This window comes from Python bivittatus, unplaced genomic scaffold (genome assembly GCF_059951505.1).
Source record: "Python bivittatus isolate LINGU-HERP-01145 unplaced genomic scaffold, Pbiv_v1 ctg000090_np1212, whole genome shotgun sequence".
Classification (NCBI taxonomy): domain Eukaryota; kingdom Metazoa; phylum Chordata; class Lepidosauria; order Squamata; family Pythonidae; genus Python; species Python bivittatus.
In genome coordinates, this window is record NW_028277046.1 from 3,134,599 (window position 1) to 3,158,820 (window position 24,222).

At 49.6% G+C, this 24,222-nt stretch overlaps 1 protein-coding gene across 1 annotated transcript in view; it reads right to left on the reverse strand.

The window, feature by feature from the left end:
• The window catches only part of TTLL10 (tubulin tyrosine ligase like 10), an 89,251-nt gene that overhangs the window by 11,889 nt on the left and 53,140 nt on the right, over positions 1–24,222 (reverse strand). Inside the window, exons 2-6 of the mRNA XM_088137006.1 lie at positions 12,389–12,539; positions 11,679–11,885; positions 10,927–11,110; positions 6,395–7,002; positions 200–289 (exon numbers count right to left, since the gene is read on the reverse strand). Coding sequence (XP_087993132.1) covers positions 200–289; positions 6,395–7,002; positions 10,927–11,110; positions 11,679–11,885; positions 12,389–12,539 — 1,240 coding nt within the window. The remainder of the gene's footprint in view (positions 1–199; positions 290–6,394; positions 7,003–10,926; positions 11,111–11,678; positions 11,886–12,388; positions 12,540–24,222) is intronic.

The window sequence follows — 24,222 nt, forward strand, 5'->3', positions numbered from 1 at the left end:
CAACACAGCCCATCCTGTCCCCAAATATTAAGTGGGGCCACCAGCCCACTAAAGCTTTGCTCACCCCTTCTTGAAATCTGAGAAGTGGGACCCCTTTTCTCCCCTAAATCTACATTACTGCAGCAGTGGAGATATTTTTTATTCTACTTGTCTATCAGAAGGGGGTGGAGGCAGGGGTGGGATGCATCAAAATGCCTACCACTTTGCTTGTACGTCTTCCAGTCTTTCAGTGTTTGGCTTTCAAAGTTAGCGGCGTGTTTCTCTCGCCTGTTTTCTACACCCTTGGGATCTGCGAAAGAGAAGAAGATTAGGGCCTGAGAGGGGACGTGTCAGGAACTAGCCTGGTTTCTTGTGCACTGCTCAAAAAGGAAATCACCAAACCCTAGAACTGGGAGGTCTCTAGAGGTGCTGTAGTCCAACCCTCTGCAATGACCTCAGAAGGAGAAAGAAATTGAACTGAGTTGAACTCAGTGACCTCTGAAGGAGAAAGAAATTCATCAGCCCCGACAAACAGGAGAAAAGTTTAGTCTTGCACTAAACCGGCCTGGGTAGAGGGGCAAAGTTAGATCTGGACACTAGGACCGAAAAGAGAGACGTCACTCGTCTTGCCAATGCAGAAGAAATGAAGAAGGTTGAGTTTGAGGTCCTGGTTGGCAACTACAAGCCCTTCCTGCCCTCAGCTTCTTATGGTTCGGGAACCTTAAGCTGGCTTTGGCTTAAGAGCGTTGCGAACAGAGGACCCTGGCGAGCAGAGAGGGGTTGGGGGACTGCTGTTCCAGGCAGTTCTGAACCCCTAGCATCCCTCCCCAATGCTCATATTGATCGGGGCTGCTGGGTATTGTAGTCCAGTGTTATCAGGTTGACCAGCCATTTCCACTAGTGCAACGTTTTCCAAACTTGGCAAATTTAAGATGTGTGGACGTCAGCTCCCAGAATTCCCCAGCCAGCAAGCTGGCTGGGGAATTCTGGGAGCTGACATCCACACATCTTAAAGTCTTGTGGCAGTGAATTCCATTGGTTATACATTATGGGAGGAAATCTCCCTTTTGCTCACCGAAATTTCCCCCCATTTCACCTACATAGGATGCTCAGATCGGTATTTTTAAGCCCGAAAAAGTGATTTCTCCCCGTTTTTGGCACGTCTTTCCCCTTCCGGGATATTTACAAAAACGCAAATGAAACGAAGCAGCAGCTTTGATACGGTCCTACCTTCCAATTTGTATTCATTCAGTAATCCTGAGCCTGTTGTTTACAGATTTCACATTATTCCGGATGGTTTTTGAAGCTGTACTTACAATATCCACATCGCAAGACCCATCACGTGCAATTTCAGCTTAGTTCCCCGTGCATTTTACTTCGAAGGCGCAGGTGCCTGACAAGACCATGAAACGTTCCCTGCCCTTTGAAATCTAGCCCATCAAGGAATATCCGTTTCCCTGGGTTGCTAGATTTCTCTTGCTTTCATATAGTGGCCTTTTCCAGATGGAGGCTCCCCAAAATCTTACTGGCTGGGGGAAAGCTGGGAATAATGAAGAGAAGGAAGTCAACTAGCTACTCTCCTTTGGTCTGTGGATTCGCTCCAGTTCATCCGGCTACTCCTGAGCCTGCCAAAAAACACGCACGTTATCGGCTCCCACTCCTAGGTTAGGTTACAGTCATTCCACGCCTGAGGCCATGGGCCCGCTTCTGCCTCACCTCCTTGATGATGGGGTGGGGTGCTTTGAACCCTTGGACGACGGTGTCCCGGGCGTCTTTGTTGCACGGTCGGCACCCGGTGGGCCTCACCTGCTTCGTTGTAGTACGGAAACCAGCGGAAGCCTAAGCGGAGGGCAGATGCTCTTTCATTGCCATCCAGCGGTCTTTCGCTCATCCATCCTGAAACCCAGAGCATCGTCAATCAGCAACGGGGAGCCATCGCCCGGGTCTTAATCTGCTTTTCCCTCTACGCTGCGGACAAGAGGAGCCGTCTCAACAGGCTGAGGGACTCCGAGCAAGGTCCGCCTTCCCCATCTGGGGAAGTGGCCCTTTAGGAAATGCCCAAATAGCTGACCCCGAGACAAGGGGACGAAGAGTTAGAAATCAGGGACGCTGGCGGGGCGATGGAGAGCCGCCTATGAGAAAATCCAAGGCGATGCCTCTGTGGAGTTCATCGTGCAAACTTCCTCCGCTCCTGGGCTAAGTCGTTCTTTGGAAGTGGGCTTCTGCACCCTCCAGACTCCTGGCTGAAACGGCCTGCTATGTTCCCCTCTCCTCCCACTGGGACGTCACAACTGCCCTGAGATGGGGCTGTTTATCTGCACTCAACCGCTACCCAGCTGTTCCATGGCGCGACGGGCACCCGTCGACACCCCAACCAACTTCCCCAAGCGTCCCAAGACTGCCCCAAGCGTCAACCAACTTCCCCAAGTCCCCCCTCCCTTTTGTCTAACTCCCTTGTCCGTTTTTAAATCTTTCTCCGGGAATTTTGCACAGCAGCCGGGGGCACGCAGGACTTTTCCGCAGAGCGAAGAGGGGGGCACCTGAGAAGCACAGCGGCCTTCGAAGAGTCAGACGGGGCGGGAAGCTAAGGAGTTTCTTCCTGCAGACCTTTTGTTCCCATCGAGTTGGTGTAGAAACGAATCCCTGCCCTGAAGCCATACTTCTGGAAGCTGACTTGGGTCATAATGGGGAGGCTGTGATGTCACTCTTTGACCCTTGGGTCAGCAGGCCAACAGCCACAGCGCAGGGGCTGTAGCTCAACAGGGAAAGCCCAGCCTCGGCAGACAGGAGGTCTTCAGTTCAATCCCCAGAACGTCCAAGGCAAATACGTTTGGGCGGCAGCCCAAAACGGTCTCTGAATCCCGAATTTGCGAAGAAACTGATCAATCTGTTCTCATTAAAGCAGGTCTGGGCTATCTCCAGAAACAGTGCCACTGACTTAGATCTCCAACTGTTCCTTTCAACTCATTTTAACTCTGCAAGACTCTTTTAAGCCCCCCCCCCCCCCGCTCAACAATCCACATGAAAATGTGGCCTATGGTGGAGAAAGAATCAGATCTGAGTTGGCTCACTTTCTAAGATTTCTCTCTCTTTTGACGGAGGAGGGTTGGCTTTCAGGTTGGAAGCCGTTCCTTGCAAATGGCTCAGCCGTGGCTTCATCCGAAACGGTTGCTTTTAGGGAGGAGAGGCATTTCGAGAAACTCAACATGACCGCCCTTCGTGTACGGAGACTTTATTAAAAAACAGCATCGTCGTCAAGATCGAAACTGAAACATCAGGGCAGAAGAGCGAGGCCCTTCCCGGGAATAAACAAAAATTATCCCATTTGTCTGAAGTTGTTCTTTCCCCGTGGCCTTGAGTGCCAAGAAGAATAAGATATATCGACGAGGTTGGGGTGGAATTGCTGTTCAATATATTGTCTGTTTGCAGCCAAGTGTCCTTCGAAGGGCAACGTTTTCAGGAATCTGGTACATCCTCTATTTGTGTGTGCACGCATCTCAATCTTATTTCATCTCATATTGCTTCTTGAAGTTGTCGATCCACTCTACTTTCAATCCATTCTCCCCTTCCCCCTTCCAATGTGGATGAGGGTTAGGAAAAATTCCAAACTTCCTCTTGCTGTGATCCATTGTTCAAGGCGCCCTTTGAAATCTTTCCAACCCGGGGAGTGTTTGCAAGGGTAACTTTGTTCAACTGTGTCCCGAAGGGCAAATTAGGGATGTTTCAGGCAATCGGGTTGCGAGAGGATAAAGATAACGGTGGCATGGACCAAGGATTCTGGCTGGTGAATAAGAATAAAAATTAAAGGACGGTTGGTCACTGTCTTAAAGGGTGGGGAAGCTGATTGCCTGCCAAGGTGGGGGTCAGGCTTACAACGTCAAAGAAAACCACTGTAGATTTCCATGAGGGCGAATTGGTGCCATCAGTCAAGAACTGGGTCCTCCACAACGATGCACAAGCACCCCGAAAAGATGTTTAAGAACATTTGGGGAAAAAAATGTTCAAGAGACATTTGGGCCCAATGCTATATATTGTTTTAACTGGCAAAAAAGAAGGACGGATGAACGTGAGACATGCGAATCTCTCCCACTGAATAGACTGAGTTCCTGTATGTGTTCTGGTAAAAAAGTGACGTCCCCAAAGTGTTTTTATACCGTTCGGGGTTTTGGAAAGCTGGATTATTCTCCCCTTTGAGGAATCTAAAGTCTGCTCGGCTAGCTCGAAAGGTACGTGGCCACTCTTCCACTTCTCCCACGAACGGCAGAAATGCGGAGTTTGTGGGTGGCGGGTGGAGAGGTGGATTTATGATGGAGGGAACCAGAGAAAACAGAGGAGATGTCAATGGAGCGATAGCGGTAGAGTGGAGAAAGATTAACTACTGCAAGGTATAAAGATGGGCATTTAACCTTTGAATGGTTTCAAAAGGGCACCCCGGATGGTTTTACGGATGATCGGCCCCTTCCCGAAAAATATGAAGGGGAACAGTTGGTTTATTTTATTTTTTAAAATAATTTTTTACCAGCCAAGGGTCCGAGGAGAACAGGCGTGGTAACCTGGTAGAGACATTGAGGGATCACGGGTGGGATTTTCACTCTTTTCATCGATGGCTTTCAGCGGCTGGTAGCTTGTGAAATTTTATGTTTGTAAAAAGAGGTGAGTCACATCTCTTTTTTCAAAAAGTGGGAAACGCACTGCCTTTTTTCAGCCTTCACTTCTGAAAATTTAAGTGCCCTGCATCCAGGGCGAGGCTGCCGGGCGTATCGGATCAGAAATAAGAAGAAAACTGGGATGGGTGTCATCCCGCTTCGGATATGCATTAGCTCCAAACTCAGTTGCCAGATATTTTCAGACACCATCTCTTTATTCAAACATCAGCTCTGTTCCATACCTATTCCCATTTTTGCCATCTCAAATTCCTTTTATTATCAAGGCTGTAATAGGACAATTCACAATTAGCAATGTTACTGCTGCCAGCGAAATAAAATAACGGGATATTCCCCTCCCTCCACCTGGTAGTTTTACAGCAGACAAATATTTGTGATTTCTTTTCACCTTCCTTCTACCCCTTCTACTTAATTTGCTCTATTTATGAAACTGCGTTTTGCCTCCAGCCAAATCGCCTGCTAAGGGAGCCAAGGTTTTATATGTCTTTCTTTTCCCTAATTTTCTTCTTTTTATGAGACTCGCTTCGATGGTTTTACTTTTACAACATTCTTGGCAGAGAGGGGGGCACCCTCTGTTTTGCTGCCGAATCAAATGTGATACCATATCTTTGGAACAGATCCTCTTCGGGTAAAATGACTGAGGCCAACCTTCATGTTAAATGTTTAAAAAATCATTAAATTGTCCAGCGGACTAGGTATTTCTAAAAACCAGGGTACTTAAGAGGAGTGGATACAGATCAAAAATATTTGTCTTGGCACTCTCCATGTTCCTTCCAGCTGCCCTGCTTATTCCCCAGACATGACAGTGGCTCGGGCCTTCAAAACCCCGAGGTATAGGGGTTGCCAAGCCAGGAAGAGCACGGAGAAGTTTGCCAGTCTGTGAGTTTTGCATGAAATAAGAAGGTAAGGGGAGATTTTTCTGGGGCCTGATGTTTTCAAAGGGGACCAGCCCCCAGCGAGATGGTTGAATGGCTGGTCAACCAGATTGCAAAGGCCTGGAGTGGGCATCAGGAGACAATCTGTACACTGTTTGGACGCACGGAAAGGGGAAAATAGCGCAGAAGAGGTGTCTTTGGGCTAGAACAAAGTACAGAATACTAAGCCATAGAGAAACCGGAGTTTGTTTTTCCTATCAGGCGGATTTTTCAGTGGTTGGACACAGGGGGAAAAGGAGAAATTTCAATGCTATGGTCCCTTATTGGGGTGGGCGAGAGATGAACTACAGCTCCCAGCAGCCCCCCCTAAACAGAGAGCAGTTAGGGATGCTGGGAGCTGTAGTTTGGCAACATCTGGAGGCCCAGATATGTCCACTTCTAGGGCTGTCACAGCTGTCAACAGGCTGAGTTCTCAGATCCTGCCCCAGGCAGGTATCGAGGGCGGCCCTTCCAATCCAGTCCCAGAAGCTGCCCCTCTCATTTTCCCAGAATGCCACACTGCATTAGTCTAGGGCATTGTGGGAAATGGGAAAACAGCAGCTTGTAGGGAGAGAAGGAACCGATGGGATTGAAAGACATCCAGCCCCCCTCCCTGAGGACTGGGCCCCAGTTTTTTGCTCGAGAGAGCGCGAGACCAGCCGCTCCACTTCCTTCAGGAATGCAACAACCTTGGCGTGCAGGCCCCGCTTGCAACTTGGAGGGAAGGAGTGTGTGTATATTTCTCAAATATGGAGAGCAGCTCGGGTATGGGTTGGGTGGACATCAGGCATTGCTAGGAAGGCTGCTCCTAGCTAGAAGGAGGGCTGTCAGATTCACCTGGGGCTAGCGGTGGAGGTCCATCCAGGCCCAGAACATCTCGGCTTCTGGACGTCTGTTTCTTTTTCCACTTGCCGACGCGGCCCGTTAAGACCCCGTTGGAGTTTACCTTGCAACTGGAATGGGAGGTCTGGGCCAACTCGCTGACCGAGTCCTCCCCGTGGCCAGAAGCTTCCTGACCTTGATCGGCTGGTGGAGCCTTCACAGGACCCTCCTCGCCCCCTTCTGTCTGGGCCTGCTCCCCCTCCACCGCAGCCTCGCCGCCTCCTCTGCTGAAGCTCACTGCCTCATCCTGGCCTTGGCTGGGCTCTGCACCTCCATCTCTTTTCCCCAAGGTCACCTTAGGGAGCTCCGAGCCCGACCTGGTGGACGGCTGGAGATCCAGGGCTTCCACCTGCTTGCTACTGCTCAGTCCAGAGTCCCCGAGAGATCCCGCGGTGGAAGCCATCCTCCCAGGAATCCCTTCTTCTGCAGGTTGCAAGCAGGGCCTGCTTTGGGAAGGACCAACATCCTCTTCTGCGGGTTCGTCCTGCTCGCTCGGCGGGTAGAAAATGGATTTCTTCCCCACAACGTCCCTCGCTGAAGCCCATTTGTGTTCTGGACAGTGGCTGGAGAGAAAAGCAACGGGAACCACGGTTTAATTCAAGATTTGTCCGAACTAGAGGGAGTAAACCGTTTTCTAGCCCACTTTGGGGAAACCTGGCCTTTTGAGCGTCTGCACTGGTGCATTGCCGAGTCTCAGACTGGCAAGAGATTTATTTATTTTATTTATTTATTAGATTTCTCTCCACCCATCTCCCCCTAATGGGATGAGGTTTACAACATTAGGAGTTCACTGGGTTCAAGCAGGCTTTTCCTTGTTGTGAAATGTTGTTTCGTCTTGAGCGGGAACCCTACCCGTTGGATTATCCTGGCTGAGTCACTCCGTCGCAGGAATGTAATGCAGTTAAGGGCCTTTTGTGAGTCCATTCAAAGTGGCCTTTTTAAGATGACAATTGAAACAAACCACAGTTTATGCAATGGGGGAACTCCAAGATAACCGCCCCAATCTCGACTGTATGGCTCCCTTCATACCACACCATAAAGTTGTATAGGGTTAAACTTGGTTAATGGGAGGGGGGGAGAATGAAATAGCCAGTTAGCTTATCATTCAGGGTATCATGAGAATATAGAAATCAATATGATTTCTTTCCCTTTAACTCATCTGGGTGGGATTTGAATGGACGGGAGTGAACTAGTCAGCTGCTGTTTTCCTGCATCCCTCCACATCTTGTTAGAGGATGCTAAAGAGATAGGTTTTGAAAAAAGGGAATTTCAATCATCGGGTTACATTTGTTGTGTGAACGCAGCCTTTGGGTGGAGAACGCAGAGCTCCTAAGTGTAACTCCCAGGAGCTCCAGGAGGCATGGCCAGCAATGAGAGGGATGCTGGGAGTTGTAGTCCAACCGTGGGGACCTGCAATGGGGACGGAGGGGTGACATCATCACAGAACGGCTGCAACGATTCCTGTGCCTCGGCAGCCGTGATGCGACTCCGCCATTCAAGTGTTTGCGCGATGATCCCCACCCTTAGGAAGGCAAAATTGACCCTGTCTTTCGATAGCGGATGAAGACAGATGGAGTTGGCATCTTCTTTGCCAAGTCAATTGCCTTCTCCTGTTGTGAACAGCACTTTCAGGTATACTGCCATGCAACCTGGAAGTTCTATAGAGATCCACGGGTGGGCCAGTGACACCTTTCAGCCACGACGGCCTTCTAATCCCCTTTGATAACCATCTTTGTAACCCCCAGCTTTTCTTTCTTTCCTAGCTAAAAAGACAGAGACGGTGCTCATTCTCCGCCTGCATTCTCCTGCTGACTGCGGATTCACACAACCCCCTGAACCCCCAGCAAATCAAATGCAAAAAGACACAACCAAACAGAAACTTTGGCCCAAACCAACGAAGGTGGAAACCAGCCACGATTAGGATCTTCAGCAGCTGCTCGGTGTTTAACTGGGTTTAAATCCCTGCTAAGCCCTTTGGATTTCTTGGGAGAACGACGTGCCTGGGAGCGGAAGCAGCCATTGCCACCAGCTGCTTTTGGGGGGGGTTGTTTTGGCCCCGAAGCAAGGAGAAAAGCAGAAGTAACCGAAGTCTAACCTTGGCTTGGCGTGCCCTACATGCTTTAAGAGTGCTCTAGAGGGTGTGTTTTTCAGATCAGCCATCACGGTGGAGAAACAGCCGAGCGGCTCCTGGAGAAGCTTGGCGGGGCTCCCGCAGCAACGCTCAACCGCGTCCTGGGCCCGGGTCGCCAAGCATCCGGATTCGGACAGCCGCGTTGTCCCCGGGGAGGGTGCAGGGCGCTTTGGGTGCTGTCAACAAGAGCCCGTTTCCTAGCAACGGCTGCTTAGGAACCGTTGCCGGAGTCGGGAGAGATTCGCGGCAGGGATGGGCAGGGAAGTTGCACAGCCCGAGTCGCCGGAGAGGGCAAAGTCCTCCCCGGGGCCTCCCTTTGACTCCGATGCTGCACCCGACCCCGTGTGGGTGTCTCTCTGCCTGTCTTTTGGGATTTCCCACAATGCCCCACCCTGTGGTTTTCAGGGGCATTGTGGGAAATCAGGAGGAGAGCATGGCTCTCGTGATGCTCAACCTGTGGACGAGCCAGGAATCCTTGTGCGGGGGGGGGGCTATCGGTCTCTGCAGAGGTGGGGTGTGTAAAACAACTTTTGTACAGGTGTGTGATACTGGCACACACAGAAAAGAGGATCCTAATTCCATCTTGACTTTCTTGCTTCCTCCTTGTGGATGCTAGGGGCTCTATGGGGGGGGCGGGGGGAGGACGTCTATCGAACGGGCATCTCTTCCGTGTGTTTCTTTTGTTTTATTTAATTTAGTTTTATTAAATTCATATACCACCCAATTTCCAGTGATGCGGGGTGGTGTTTAAATCCCCTGTTTGAGCTGACAGGCCTCTGGTTAAACTAGAATCCTGGGGAAATGAACTCCAAGGCCCAGAGCGAACCTTTGGAAAAGCACGGGGGATCGGGCGGGGCCATCCTCGCAGGACCGTCGTTCAAGTGTGCTCTCAAACAGGACCGGGGCAGTGCTGGAGGAAGGACAGGGGGGAAAAGGAACCTTAGGAAAAAGGATTGCCTCCATAGGCCCCCAATGTAAGACCTCCTTGATGTGAAAAATACTGTTATTTCAGTTTCAAAAATTGTGCATTGCTGATCTGTTCCAAAGTGCCTTTTTTCCCCCTTTTCCTGGTGAAACATAGATAGATAGATAGATAGATAGATAGATAGATAGATAGATAGATAGATAGATAGATAATAGATGGATAGATGGATGGATGGATGGAAGGAAGGAAGGAAGGAAGGAAGGAAGGAAGGAAGGAAGGAAGGAAGGATGGATAGATGATAGATAGATAGATAGATAGATAGATAGATAGATAGATAGATAGATAGATAGGGATGGACAGACGGACAGACAGACAGTCAGACAGACGATGGATGGATGGATGGATGGATGGATGGATGGATGGATGATAGATAGAGATGGATGGATGGATGGATGGATGGATGGACGGATGGACAGACAGATGATAGATAGAGATGGATGGAGATGAATGGATGGATGGATGGATGGATGGATGGATGGACAGACAGATAGCTTGCAGCTGTTTTGTTTGTAAGGTGGACCATGCCCAAATTTCATCTCCCTGCCTCCCACCGGATCATTATTCACCGCTGCCTTTGTGAGTGGCAAGCACTAAACTGCAGTTCAGGCAAGGCCTTTGAAATTGTAATGACACCTTTGGATTTCGAGCCGCAGAGGAAGGCCGGGCGGAGGAGAAGGGGGGCGGGATGAGGACCGGCACATCTCAAATTGCCAGGAACAATGGTGGGCGTCAAGCATTTCCAGAGGCGATGGCAAAGGAGAATTACATGGCGCTGATGCCAAGAGAATGACAATAATGACTTTCAAAGAAAGGGTGAGTACACACACACACACAAAAGCACACTCTTTCAGTCCAGATCTACGGAGAGGGATCAGAAGAAGAAGACAGATGGGCTCTTTTCAAGGGGCCTAAGCATGCGAACGCAAGGATCCTTTAGTTTAATGGTCTGCAATGAGTTTAGGATTGGCCTGGGATTTTTTTCTAAAGGCTGGAAGCTTTAAAAAACCCAGGTTGGCTGCCTTTTTTGAAAGTAAAATGTAGAGTCAGGTTTTGATCGCCCCACCCATCCGCTCCTTGCTGTGGGACTTCCTTCCTCGGTCCCAAGAGCCCAGATCCGTGGGTTCCACTCCCAGAATTCCCCAGGCAGCCCGGCCACTGCCGAGAATCCTGGGAGGGGGAATCCGCCCATCTTGAGATGGAGAAGGCTGGATTAGACCGTGTAGGGTAAGATGTCTTCCATCCTCCCTGTTGACAGGTACCTGGAAACTCTATCTTCCTCCGTGGGCCACCTGACTGGATCTGGAGCCCCACCGTTTTTCTTTTAACGTGACAGAGAGATTGGAGAGCAGGCGCCTCCCAACGGATGCTTGCCTGACACAAATGCCTCGCAGCCACGTCTCGATGGACCTGAAGTGATATTTCACGTCTCCGTAGGAGGTGGAGATGAACTTGTAGGAATCAAAGACCTGCAATCGGCCGCGCTTCCACCTGGCCCCCAGGCTGCGTTCTCCTTCCCCCAACCAGATTTCCACATGGACATGAGGCTGCCTCTTACCTGCAAGGAAGGAGACAAAGGGAACACCTGGGCCGGCGTTTTGGCCGTTAGCAAATGCAGAAAAGCCTGGGAAGAAGTTGCATTGACCCCACGCCTTCTCCCCAGGTCTTGGTGGAAAGCTTCTTTGAAAGGCGAGACCAGGATTCAAATCTGGGGTGCTCTGTTTTCCTGCTCCAAAGTTCATGAGATGGTTGGGCCACTGAAGTAATGGCGGCCAAGATTCTTCCCAGGGATCTCTATCTATTCTTTTTATCTACAGAATGGGCCTTGTATTGTCCTATCCGGACCAGCAGAAGGATGTCATCACCATCAAGAAAATGTTTGGGATTGATCTGCAGGCGAACAAGACCGTTTGCCACTAAGCTAGGACCTGGATCTTGCCCAGTTGGATCACGGATCCAGCTACATCATTGTGTACCCCGACTAACTCCATAAATCCATACTATGACCTCCCCTCAAATCAAACCAGGAGACCTTGTGGAGTTCCAGGAATAGAATTAGTGATCTGTCTCCATAAAGGAGATGCAGACAGATGGAAGAATGGGAGGCCAAGGAAGGAAGACATTACGTTGTGAATCAAAGTAAACTCCCGAGGTGAAGATCAGATCGCCTGGCCTCAGATGGTCCTCACTGGGTAATGTAATAGGAAGAGTGTCATACTGATAGGCTTGGTTGCCGGAGCTCATGTAGAAGCCAAAATCCTCAGCCAAGTCCCGCATGACTCTCCGAATGAACCCACAGCAGTTCAGAAAAAGGGGAGATTCGTATTCCAGACCTGCAAGTGTAAAAATTAAAGGGAGTGCCAGTCACTGGAAATGTGGGCATTTGTACCATCCCGAAGTTCAGAATATCCCTGGGTTGGGTGGGTTGAAGGACAAATATTGAAAGTATCAACCATTCACGGTGGTTCCTCTCCTTAGCGAGAGGGTGAATATAAGAAATTTCTCCTCCCATCCCCTGGATCTTCAATCAACCATCCCAAAGCTAGTGTCCCAAGGTTGGCAATGCCATTCCCACCATCTTGGGGATTGGCCCTGCCAAATTTTGAGGGCACCAGCTTTGGGAAGATGGATGGAAGGGGAAAATCAAGGGAGGGAGGAATTGCTTTTATTCACCCTTTAGCCCAGGAGAAAAATAGCAGAAGTATCTTGGAGGTTAGATGGCCACTTCTGCCCCCAACGGCAGAGATGGGACGTCTACCCAACAATGCCCATATTATGGGCACCATCTTTTGCCTCTGATGCCAACGTCCCTTTGAAAAGGAAACACGGTTCTTACTTCCAGGCTGGTGATATTTCTTGGCATACGGCGTCCCAATGTAGCATCGTGCTTGCTGGAGGAACTTCATGCGAAGTTGCCACCTAACATCAGGCTGTTGCAGCCTTTGGGGCACTGTTTCTTTCCTCCTGGCCAGCCGCCTGAATTCCTCCTACAGCCAAAGGCAAGGATGGAAAAGGGAAACTGAACCGCTTTTGAAATGTGGCCTCTTCCCTGCCTCTAGTCATAGCAGCAAAGGAAGGAGGATGAGGAGGGAAGAGAAAAACGTTCAATATACCAGTTAGACATGTTTGGAGAACAGCTTGATAGAGCTGATTATTGATTATGTGCCTCTTAATAACTGTGTAGGTAGATTTTCTCTGTGAGGATCTGTCCCTAGCCTAGTCTTTTAGGTTGGACTTTTGGAGAGATTATTGATTGATTGCCAAGATGGCAGAAGGCAGGAAAGGTAAGAAATCTGAACAAAGTCCTGCTGAGGTGGTGGTTCCAGGCAGGAATTAGCAGGAAGTGGCATTTGGTGTTCTTCAACGGGGATTTAGAACGAGAACAAAAATGTTCCCTGCGATGCCCAACAGCAGGAAGAATGAGGAAGAGAATTTGGGAGTCCCTCCCTGATCCCTCCTCTCTCTTTCTGCCGTTCCTAGCTAGCCACGATCTTGGGTGGGGCCACCCTCCCCTCCCTGACATCATCCCAGATGCCATCGGGCGCCCAAGAAACGGGCTGGGGCTTGCCGGCTTGCAACGCTCCAGCCGAGAGCCAAGCTGCTTGCAAAAAGCGGATAATGGAGTCCTTTGGGGAAACGGGTAGAGCGGCCGTGCTGAGGAGCTACAGCTCCCTGCAAGGGAAGAGAAGAAAACCAGGCAGAACAGAACGGACTGACGTTGCAATAGTGCTGCGTGTAGGCACTCTGTAATCTCTCAGAAGACTAAACTGGAAATATGCAGCGGCCATCCTGACTGATATTTCCTAGCGAAGTCAAAGAGGCGTGGGAGGAAATGGTTAAAAGGGGGGGGGGTGGTGATGCTTTAAAACCAATCCAAGTGGCTTTCCAAAACAATTGCCCGAGATAAGCCATCAGATGACCTCTGCCTCGAAAAGGCATAGCACGAAAGGAAAATGGATGGGCCAGGAAGAGGAGGAAAATGCCTCCCTTTCATATTCCATGATTCTAACCCGTGGGAGGTGAAATGGATTTGGGGGGTTACCAGACGGGATGCGAGAAGGGGGTGGGAGGGAGAAAGAGGTGTCAGAAAGAGAGAACAAAGTGGTCCATATGAAGAAAGAAAAAGAGCAGTTGGTGTAGACAATACGAATACAAAGCAGCAGCTTATCCTAATTACTTCTTTATTCTGAATGATGAGGACTAGAACCTTGCTTGGCTCCGTCAGTTCTCGGACCAACAGCAAGATCGTCCTCTGAGCATTACTTATCATCAGCCAACCCTGGGGGAATGACAACAACATGAACTCTGATGTTTGCAAACAACGGGGGGAAAAATATTTACAGGGAAAGAACATTGCGTAGAAGTGAGGGGATGGATATCCAGCAGGTAACTCGCAGATGTTGTCAGCCCAGAAAGCTGAATTAAATAGCAAGGGTTAAAACAGGAGAGCAAGGGCAGAATGGGAATGGCGTCATTTAGAAAAGGGGCCCGGCTGGCATTCCTTAGTAAATCATTGGCACGCTCTGTTCTGATTACCACCAGGCCAACAATGATGTGCTGGAAAGGAATGAAAGGTGGGGATGGGGACGGGGCCCACGGCGGCCTCTTTTCCCTTGCTTATTAATCTCTCGATGAAAGCCCTCGGCCAAAGACCCCTGCTCGCCAACTTCACACAGGCTCTGGCGCATTCTTGGGGAAGGCAAGCCGGGCCATCTGTGCCCGCAAGGGCCTGCAGCAGAGAGCAGCTTTTAAAATGGTTTTTTGCTGCCTGCTGGGGAGAAAAACTTGCAAGCAGAATCCTGCCGCCGATCGGGGATTGGATTCCCAGCTCCGAAGCCCTGGGCTTCCTTCAGGTTCGGTGGATGGAGAGTTTCCCACAGTCCTCAGTGGTTAATAACTAATTGCCAGCCACTGTTGACTTAAAGCAGGCAGTTGGCTTGTAAATGAAATTAACCACTCTTGGAGCGTTTGCGTGGACCTCTCTCCCTGACCTCCAGTGTAACGGTGGTTTAATGTTCCTCCCTGGAGACCTGGTGTCGGTCTCCCTGTCTGGTTGTCCTTTTTCCCACAAAGAGGTGGAGCCCAAGACTTAAGGGGAAGTCACTTCACTTCTCTTCCCCTTTCCAGTTTGCAAAAGCGGCCACAATTCTTTGCAAGGCTATAGCATTCCCCAAGGAGGGAGGGTTACCTGCTGCTGGAGAATTAATTCAGGTTTTGATTTTGGCCTGGAGTGGATAAAAGAGCTTTTCCTGGGGAAGTGCTAGGGCCGAAGAGCCGAACATGCAGAAAATCAATCAGTTCAATCCTAGCGGGGTTGGGAAACATCCCGTTCGGCGGGCTATCAGAGGACACCACAGAAAACAACGGGCTGTGAATGATTTGCTGGCCTCACCCATCAAATCATGGTTTGTTTGAACAAGCCACAAGGGGTCAGCTTCCCACAGCAAGTTCCCAAAGCCACAGTTAGCAAACAAAGCACCAAAGTTCAAGGAAATGCATCTGGATCCCAGAGATGACAAAAAATGCCGCATTTTGCACGAAGCAGGGGGTGAACCCACTTAGGACAAAGCCAGAATTTGTTGGTGATGAGGCCTGGCTGATGGTTCACGGAGGCTTGTCCACTTGGAGGGGCTGGAAATGCATTTGGTTCCCGTTTGAATCCAAGTGTGCCCAAATCACATTTTCCGAGCCTGCTGGTTGAAAAAGCTCGCCAAAAATGGCACATTTAGAGGAATTGGAAAAAGGCATGGGAATATCGGCACGGGCGTGTGCAAAAACGAGTGCAAGGTTTGGAGCGGTCCTTCTGAAAAGCAAATCACAGGCCGGGGTGAAACAAGAGGAGTCGGCCTTGAGAAGTGGAACAAAACTGATTTCACACCAAGTGGATGGGACGGGCTAGCTGTGAATGCTCGCCTGGTGAACGTTCTGTGCGTTCTGCTCTTTGTGGCTCTATGCAAAAGATTAGAAAGCATATCAGTGAGGCTTCTGACGTGTACAAAGTGCATTTCCACCAACAGAGGAAGAACCTTTGGTCCTCTGAAAGCTGAGCTCCGTTCCCCAGAGCCACATAATCAGAATATATTGCTAGTGGGGACTCCTGTGTCTGTGGTCTTGATTCTGCAGCTCAGGTTGCTCAACTCCCCTGAACCTTGGGGTCATTCCCAGCCTAACAATTTTCATCAACAGCCTCCTGGTCGAGTCATATCCTTCTGTATTTGTACTCCTAGTTGTGAGTGTGAGTTGGCTGTAATTTTAATAATGATTGAAAAATGTCAGGTGTGTTTTTCTACCCCAACAGCATACACTTGGGGTCCCGATGTAACTGAACATGTTTCTCCCCCACCTCAGCTTTCTCCCATGAAAACCATGTATGAAAAAGAGCCAGTGATGCAGTAGTTAGAGTTAGATGAAGGTCAATAAGTCCCAGGTTCAGATTGCCATTTGCTCATGGTCCTCAATGGCTGACTCTGGCCAAGTCACTATCTCTTGGCCTAACCTACCCCATAGGTTTGTTGTTTTGAAGGGAAAAAGAGAGGGAACTCCCTGTGTGTTATCTGAAGCTCTGAGAGGAAAAATAGAACAATATTGTAAAAAAAAAAAAAAGAAGGTATCGACGCATGTGGGGTGGTTTGAAGTACAAATGAAATATTATGGGATGGATATGCCCAACTGCATTGGGTTAATACAATTCTGGTCAATCATCAGCTCTATTCTCCTAACAAGAAGAAAAACAGCATTTTGTTGTTGTGTGTGTGTGTGTGTGTGTGTGTGTAAATAAATAATTCAGAACCAAATTAGAAACCCAGTCTTTTTATTAACATCATATAAACGAGAAACAGGAGCATTTTCTGCAGAGATCTAAATAAAGAAATGGGGGAGGGGGGAGAGGGGGAGGAAGGAGAAAGCCCAGACAATTTTACAGCATTTCTATCAGGAATATAAGTCAAGGCTGACATGCTTGATTTGTACAGTCTGGGAAAGGAGAGATGATAAAATATGGTTGGGGATCTCGGTGGCACGATGTTGCAGCCATCAATATGAAACGTGGTAATTAATTGTAAGGGAAGACACAAAAAGGGATTGGCGGCTTTTAGGATCCCAAACGTTTCATCAACCTGACTGCCCGCCCTCCCAAACTGGTTGGGCCAGAGGCTTTTGTGAGTCACCTGCAGCGAGAACATCTCGTGCTCCGGGTTGGTGGAGGTTCTTTAAGGTAACTCACGGAGAGTAAATGTTAAGATTGACACCAAAGTTTGCTACAACCTATGGAGCACCTTCTCTAGAGGTTCCTATGGGTTGATGGCGGGCTGGAAACTCTGGGAATCACATGGGGCCTTTTCCAAGGTGAGTGAGTGACATACAGCATAGCTGTTGCTCAGCCTCCATGTTGTCCACCTTTCCGATTTGCGAGTGGATCTTGCAGCCTGCGGTGGACTTGGTTAGAGCTACTCCGCCTATCGGGCTTTGGGGGTGGAGCCTGGGAGTTCACTCAATGAGGGGCCTCACAAAAAGGGGCGGAGTTTCATCTGCCATGGATAGACCCTAGCAGCATTCAGGGAAGCAAAATGAACATACCTAGAGTTTGCGAGGATATGTACCATGACCCTTTTATTCCATCATCTTGAGGAGTGAAAGGTAGACTTCCATTTGGGGCTGGAACGACTCCTGTCTGAAGCCCAGAAGTGACCAGGTCCACACATCACATTAAACCAGGGTTAATTTCTAGGGTTTTAGCTTCATGTGTTACATCAGCCCACCATGTGGCTCATGCAACATGGCCTCTCACCAGCTCTGCCACCCATGATGAAGCAAGTCCCAGATTGGTAAGATGTCCAAACCCACCCATTGACCATCCATGTAAACCCGCCAACCCTTCCTAACCAGTTCTCCTCCTATAATCCCATGGAGATGCTCCTCTGGAGGGAGATCCTCAGGCCCACCCCACAACAGAGGTTGCCCCCACAAAGGGGGGAATCTCCAGCAGTTCAAAGCCACCCTGAAGAACTCTGATCATGTAGATCAACCCTTCTCCTTGGTCCCTGCGCCTCCTCCCCCCCATATGGGACCCAATGAGAAATCTAGATTCTGGAGCCCACATGGGACGGGTAGGAGAGGTGATTGCCAAAGTCTATTCAGAAGGAGGAAGAAGAGCCAGCAGCAAGTGGTGGCCTAGAGAGAGATCCAGAAGATTGAAAAAGCATTGTTGGGCTCTTATTTGTCTCTTTCATAACTTTGCTCCAAGGCTGGAGTTCGCTGGCTTAGCTCCAGGAGTTCCTGGCTCACTTCCTGTCATCTTCTGACTTAGAGACCCAAGTTCTCATACTAAGTGTGGGCCATGGGCCCCTGGGAATTTGGAGTGAAATCTGGATAGCTTGCATACCTCCTCCTCCTACAGATTAAGTACCATCATGAGTCAATTTCAAAGATCTTCATGAAACCCAGTCTCGCCCTTTTGGGGGATAGCGTGCTTTTGTTCTGCTGCTCCTCATTGTCTGGGGTGCCCATACATGCTCAAGATTGCCTGAGGTTTTAGCCCCAGAGGAGGGAAAAGCAGCAAAAGTTTGAATCATTCTTTTCTAGGGCAAAAGATCCCCACCCCAAGGGAGAAAAGACGCCTTTGTTCCCAGGAAAACGACAGAATTCTCTTTGTCTGATCGGTGCGGCGCATTCAGTGACAAAGATCACAAAACCCGGCCTCCTGTTCTACACGTGCTCCTGCTGGGAGGTGGGGGGGCACAGGGTGCCCTTGGCTGCCACCCTTCCAGCCTAAATTTGCAGGAAGAGAGGAGGCCATCCTCTGTGCCCTTGACACTCTGCAATTCGGCACCGCTGCAGGGAGAAAAAGTGGGTGGTTGTGCTCTGTTGATTACGCCATGGATACTTAATCAGGACTCACTAAGATAGGGGTGTGGAGCCTCTACATCATAGACTGGATGTGGCCACAAGGCCGCTACATCTGGCCCAGGAAGGCCTCCTCAGATGGCACTCCCCGAGTCCAGTTGGGTCCAGTTCTCCTGGTTCTGCTTATTCTCACTGGCCCATTTCAGGCAACGCTTGTTCCCAGCTCTACTTGGAGATGCTGGACGTTGTTCCTGTGATCTTCTGCATGCAAAAAGGGTGCTTTGCTGTTTTGCTGGGGGCCTTTGCCATTGGCACACCTCCTTAACATCACCTAGAGGAAACCAGGAACCAACCTCAGGGTCGCTGTTGACACAGCTCCATCTTGCTTTCCTGCGGAGTTCTGTGTTGTAAGAGCAGCAAGCCGGTAAGGCGGTAAACCCTCATGGCTTATCAAAGAAACGTTTATTCCTTTCCTACGAGGCCAATCTCACGATTATAAAAGCAGACTTTGAACCCAATGGAGCCAAACAGGCGCTCTGACCGCACCCGGGCACCCAATGCAACAGCCCCTTCGGTGTACTTTGGGCATCCGCCCGCTTATGCAGAGAGGCCATTTTTCGCGGGGTGAAGACATTGCCAATGCGAATCGACGGCATTACCAGACAGTATTAGACAGGAATAGATTAAGATCTAAATTTGTCTGGTAAGACAGCGATCGGCAGGCGCTGGGCCCCGCAGGATCACAATCTGGGTCAACAGGAGGTGGACAAAAGATGGAAAGGCCTAGCAACTTAGATCCTTGCAATTCCCTTTCTCTCCCCAATTTCTGAGCCCCTCCAAAACACCGGTGCAATTCTCCGAGTCTGATGGGATTCCACCACAAGGGGTTCTTGGTGCCCACCAGGTCCCATCTGCTCTAATATGCCATGGATGTTAGCGTCCATTTAAAAAAAAAAAAAAGAGTCCCAAAAAAGGAAAGGTTTTTCTTTAGCGGAATGCCCCTCCTTAGAAAATAAAAACGGCTCGTGTTTGAATCTTAATGCTGTGGGCGTGATTGAAATTGCTTGTTTTGGGGGCGGCTGCCTGCGGTATCCGTGGGTGAGTCGCCTGAATGGCTCGCCTCTTATCCCTGTTAGTGAGAAGGATCTGGCCGGAAGAGGCCGTATCCTTGGGGCAGAACATTTAGGAGGACCCCAAATCCCGTTGGAGCGGCATGAAAAAAACCCTCTTTCTGCCCAGAGCTTGGTAGAACTTTGCAACATGGTTGACCAATGAAGCACAACATGCACACACAGAACAAGGGGCAGGTTGTGAATTTTAGCCACAACTGCAAGTGAACCTTTGTAAAAAAGAGAGCGGTTTTCCTCTTTGTGAGGCTGCCAACTGATTGGTCCCCTTTGAGACTCTTCTGCTCTTTGGAGCTCCAAGGACAATCTTAAAGTGAACGGGCACTTTTTCCCTTCCCTCCCCTTCCCACTCTGCATTCCCACCCAAAGCCATTGAGTGTCAGGAGATCTAGGATTGTTACCTTTTGCTGGGCAAAACTGGAAATGGGGCCTTGGCTTCGTAACGCCCAAACGCCCGAGGAGCAGCGAAGCAAGGAGTGCCACGGGCAGGAGAGCTTATAAGAGGGGACCGGAAAAGCTGCCATCTACAAAACGCCTTGGTGTTTTAATTTAATTCCACTCCCACCCACTTTCCAAAGCGAAAATGGCCCAGCCTTATGAATTCCTGTTCCGACCCCCCTCGGCAGTCAATTTTGCGGGGTCATTCTGCATTTCCTCAACAACGTTTCGCCTGGTTAATCAGCAACCCCGCGACCCCGTTGGGGAGCCGTCTCCCACTCCTTCGATGATCGAGCTTTTGCTGGGAGTAATAAATCCAGGGACGGAGGAAGAGGGAAGCCAGGTTGCTCCACGTCAGCAGCAAACCGTGAAGCAAAAGGCGCTTTAATATTCCAAGCTGCCTCCATTTAGAAAGCCTGACTAGAGGACATCCGTGCTGGGGGGAGCTGAAGGACGCTCCCCCCACGACTCGAGAGTTTCTCAAACTCTTTTATCGGGATCTAGCCCTCCCAGTAAGCAAACAGAAAGGTTCTTGCTGCTGTTATTATTTTCTACGCATTGCTCTGAATTAGTTAGGGAGAAAGAGCATAAAAACTATCCATTAATTAAGAATTATAAATAAAAAGTCATAATACCGTTGCTGATAATAACGGCATAGTGAAACTGTTGTTTCTCAGGGTGCGTGACCCACGCCGATAGCTTGGCCATGCGAATCGTTTTGACTGTGATCTGGATTGTCAATCTAGATGATAGAACGGGGGAGACGGGGTTCTAGATCTTCTCCACCTTCCCTCTCAACGCCTTTCTCAAAAGAGCAGCTCTGGTTGTGTTGGGACAGCCCTGGGCTCTCTTGCTTGGAAGGACCCAAGGAGAGGATGGACGGCCTGGTCTCGCTTCTATCCAACTCTGCTTCTTGGCCAGGCTACCCAACAGGGATTGGATGGGCCATGGGATAAAAAGCGAGGCCAACCTGGAGGGGCTTTCGGAGGGATTAGAGGTATCCCCCTGGCGATACATGAGGGGTAGAGGAGCCCTTTAATAGGTGGGAGGACACAGTGAAAGAGTCACAGGGTGGGAAAACCAAACCGAGGGAAGAAGATCCAAAATGGAGAAGACCTAGAACCCATCTGCAGTGAGCTTCAGTGGCGCTCAACCTGAGCGATGGGAGAAAGGGCCTCCTCTGGTCACTGCTGCTGGTTCTTGCTTGGCCAACACACTCCCAGGCTCAGCTTGATTCTCACATGATGGAAAACTACACACACACACCCCATTTCCAGGTTCTCAAATAAATCTGAGAGGGATACGGGCCCCGTGGTCAAGGAGGGGAGGTTGTTCGTCTTAGGAGGCACCCATCCAGCTGTTGTTTGGAAGTTTCTGTTCAAGAGGTAGGATGGGGGCTCTGGGGCGGAAGGGCTGAAAAAGAGCCAGGTTCTGGAGAGATCTAGTTGGGTGTGACCCAAGATGACTCACTGGGCCGCTGAGCTCAAGTTGGTGCTTCGTGCAAGTCATCCCTTCGTCTCAAAACTTAACAAGGGAAGGGCAAAATCTTCCCTCCCTTCAAGTGAGAACAGCAGAGCAAGCTGGGCGAACACATCGTTCCCATTATTGTTACGCTTATTGTGTTATTGTTGTTACGGCTCCATTTCTCACACACACTCCCCAGGGTCTGTAGAGAGTATCTCAGTTTTATCTTCAAAATAATCCCTGCAAGGTTGTTTAAGCGGAGAGATAGGAACTCACTCAGGAGTACGAATGAGATGTGTGATTAATGGATTCAACCGATTACTGTATTACATCAGCTCCAGCAATAAGTATAGATGGGAACCAAATTCAGGTTTGCACCATTCCGCTCTGGCCCTGACTGGCTTTCAACCAGCATTCCTGATTGTCTCTCCTAGAAGACACTGTTAGTGCTTTGCTACCTAAAAGTAGGACTATTTACCCCTTTTGCTGAGCTCTTCTTGAACACACTTCCTTTTCCTTTGATCTTTATTCGCCTTTCTTTCCTCAGATGTGCTCTTTTTCATCCACAGGTCTTTTGCTCAGTCTCCTTTATTCCCCCTCCCCATCAACAATCTTTGGGGCAGAGAGAGAGTCTCTGCACCAGAGTGCCCCCCCCCCCGCAATCTTAATCAGCCAAAGACGGGGTAAGCATGCAAGTGGAAAGAACATCAAACTCCCACTGCCAGACGTCGCACATAAGCGAGCCAAGTTGTATATCAAACCACTTCCGGAGAAAACAGAAGCCCATCTTCCAATTCTACCCTTAAGCAGCACCTTCACCTTCTCCTGATGGGCAGTGTAGTTAATTTACAACACAGCAGTGTTTCTCAGCCTCAGCAGCTTTAAGATGGGTGGAGTTCAACTCCCAGAATTCCCCAGCTAGGGAATTCTGGGAGTTGAAGCCCACTCATCTTAAAGCTGCTGAGGCTGAGAAACACATCCCTAGAGTAACCGTTCAAAATTAGACAAATTAGACGGGTACCGATTTGCGCACATCCTACTTTTTCGCTAGCCCTGGTTTGGATTCTGAAGAGTTCCGGTGAGTGTAGTAGTTTGGCTCGCTCTTTAAACATCGTTACCAGACAGTGTTAGAGTACAGTGACAAAATCCAGCACTGTCTAGTAAGATGTCCACAGAGGACCACGATCCAGCAGTTGTTGGTGCGTCTGGAAAGTCGCTCGTTCCCTTACGTTGGCTCGGGCAAAGTCCGTCGCTCGTGAAACACCAACGTTCGCACGCGCCTTCCGCCGTTTTAGGCTGCAAAATCGTACTGATCGTTCGAGAAAGGAAAGAAAGGGCAGCTGGGGTTGGCAAGAGAGGAGGAGGATGCCCGGATGTTCAAGAAACAGAAGGATTTCAAATAAACACAGTTGAAAGGAAGGGAATCGGCAAGGGGACGTGGTGGGGCTCAACATTTAATGGTCCTTCCCCATCGAGGTTTCCCAGGATACGACCTTGGGCCTGGAGAAATTTCAGGGGGAGCTTTAGGAAAAACTAAGTGTGCGAACGGTAAGCAGCTGAAGGGAAGTCATGTTCTCAGGAGAAGGAGCAACGAGGGATCCCATCACAATGCCTTCATAAAGAAAAGGAAAAGAGTCTCTTTTCTTGCTGTATCCATCAACCCCTTGCCTGTCCCCCCCCTTCTCCTCTTTTTGTCACAAACCGTCCCGGTCGGATCCTTTTCCCCACCAAAGTGGGCCCAGGTTGGATGGGAGACGCCATTAACATCTTTACCAGGCAGTATTAGAAACTCATAAAACGTCCAACGCTGCCCAGTAAGATGAGAATGGTTTCTCAGAATGGATGCTCTGGCTGGAATGAAGGCAAGAAAAGTCAGGGAGAATTTCCAAAAGATCAGCCCCTGCCAGGGAGGGACAATTTCCCTTCTTCCATTCCCCGTTTTGATACTCCCCTCCGATCGGAAGGGTCAATATATGCCAGCAAATGTTGTGAAAATATTCGGGGTCGATTCCCACTTTGCACAACAATCCTGGGAGTTTCATTTGGAATTCAGGGCCTTCCCTCCCGAAACTCACGTTTTGAACATTTTTCAACAGAAAGCTCTGGGTGTTAGACCCGGGCTGCGCATTCTTCCTGATGGGAGTTTGCTCAATCGTAGTTTAGATCGATGAGGTTAGCACGAGATGTTAAGCTGCTAACCCAATTAAATTTACAAGCTACAGCGGCTCCACGGCTAAGCCAGGACTGAAGAAACCATGTTCCGGTTTATTGCGATGTCTGACCCAGACGCGATCGTCTCGAAAGCTTGAAACTGTGCATTTTCAGATGAGCCCAACCTGGCTGAAATGATGCACTGACAGCTCCTGAGAAAAAGTCCCCTTGGCCTGGTTTTCATTTCCGTTTCTACCACGCAACGGAGGCCAGGGAAAGACAGCAAGGCGAGAGAGGGCTCTTTCAGCTTGGAGCCAGCACAAACCCTCCTCTTAGCCATCCCAAACAGCGAAGCTGCCCGCTCTTCAAAATGCAAACCCGACGACTTTGGGGGGGGGGGGGAACACACACACACACTCACACACACACCTGGCATTGTTCTCAAACCTGGTGCAAATCGGCAGGGACCATGGGTCAGAGATTATGAATTATGCCGCTATCTTAAACAAGACCAATTTTTATTGTCTCCCTCCAGCCCTCCCTTTCTCCTTCCCGGTTCTGTCCCACCGGCGGGAGCCACTCTGTCACAAAAACACAGCCATTGGCCTAAAGGTCCAAATAAGTGCCATCTTTTTAAAAAAAGGGAGCC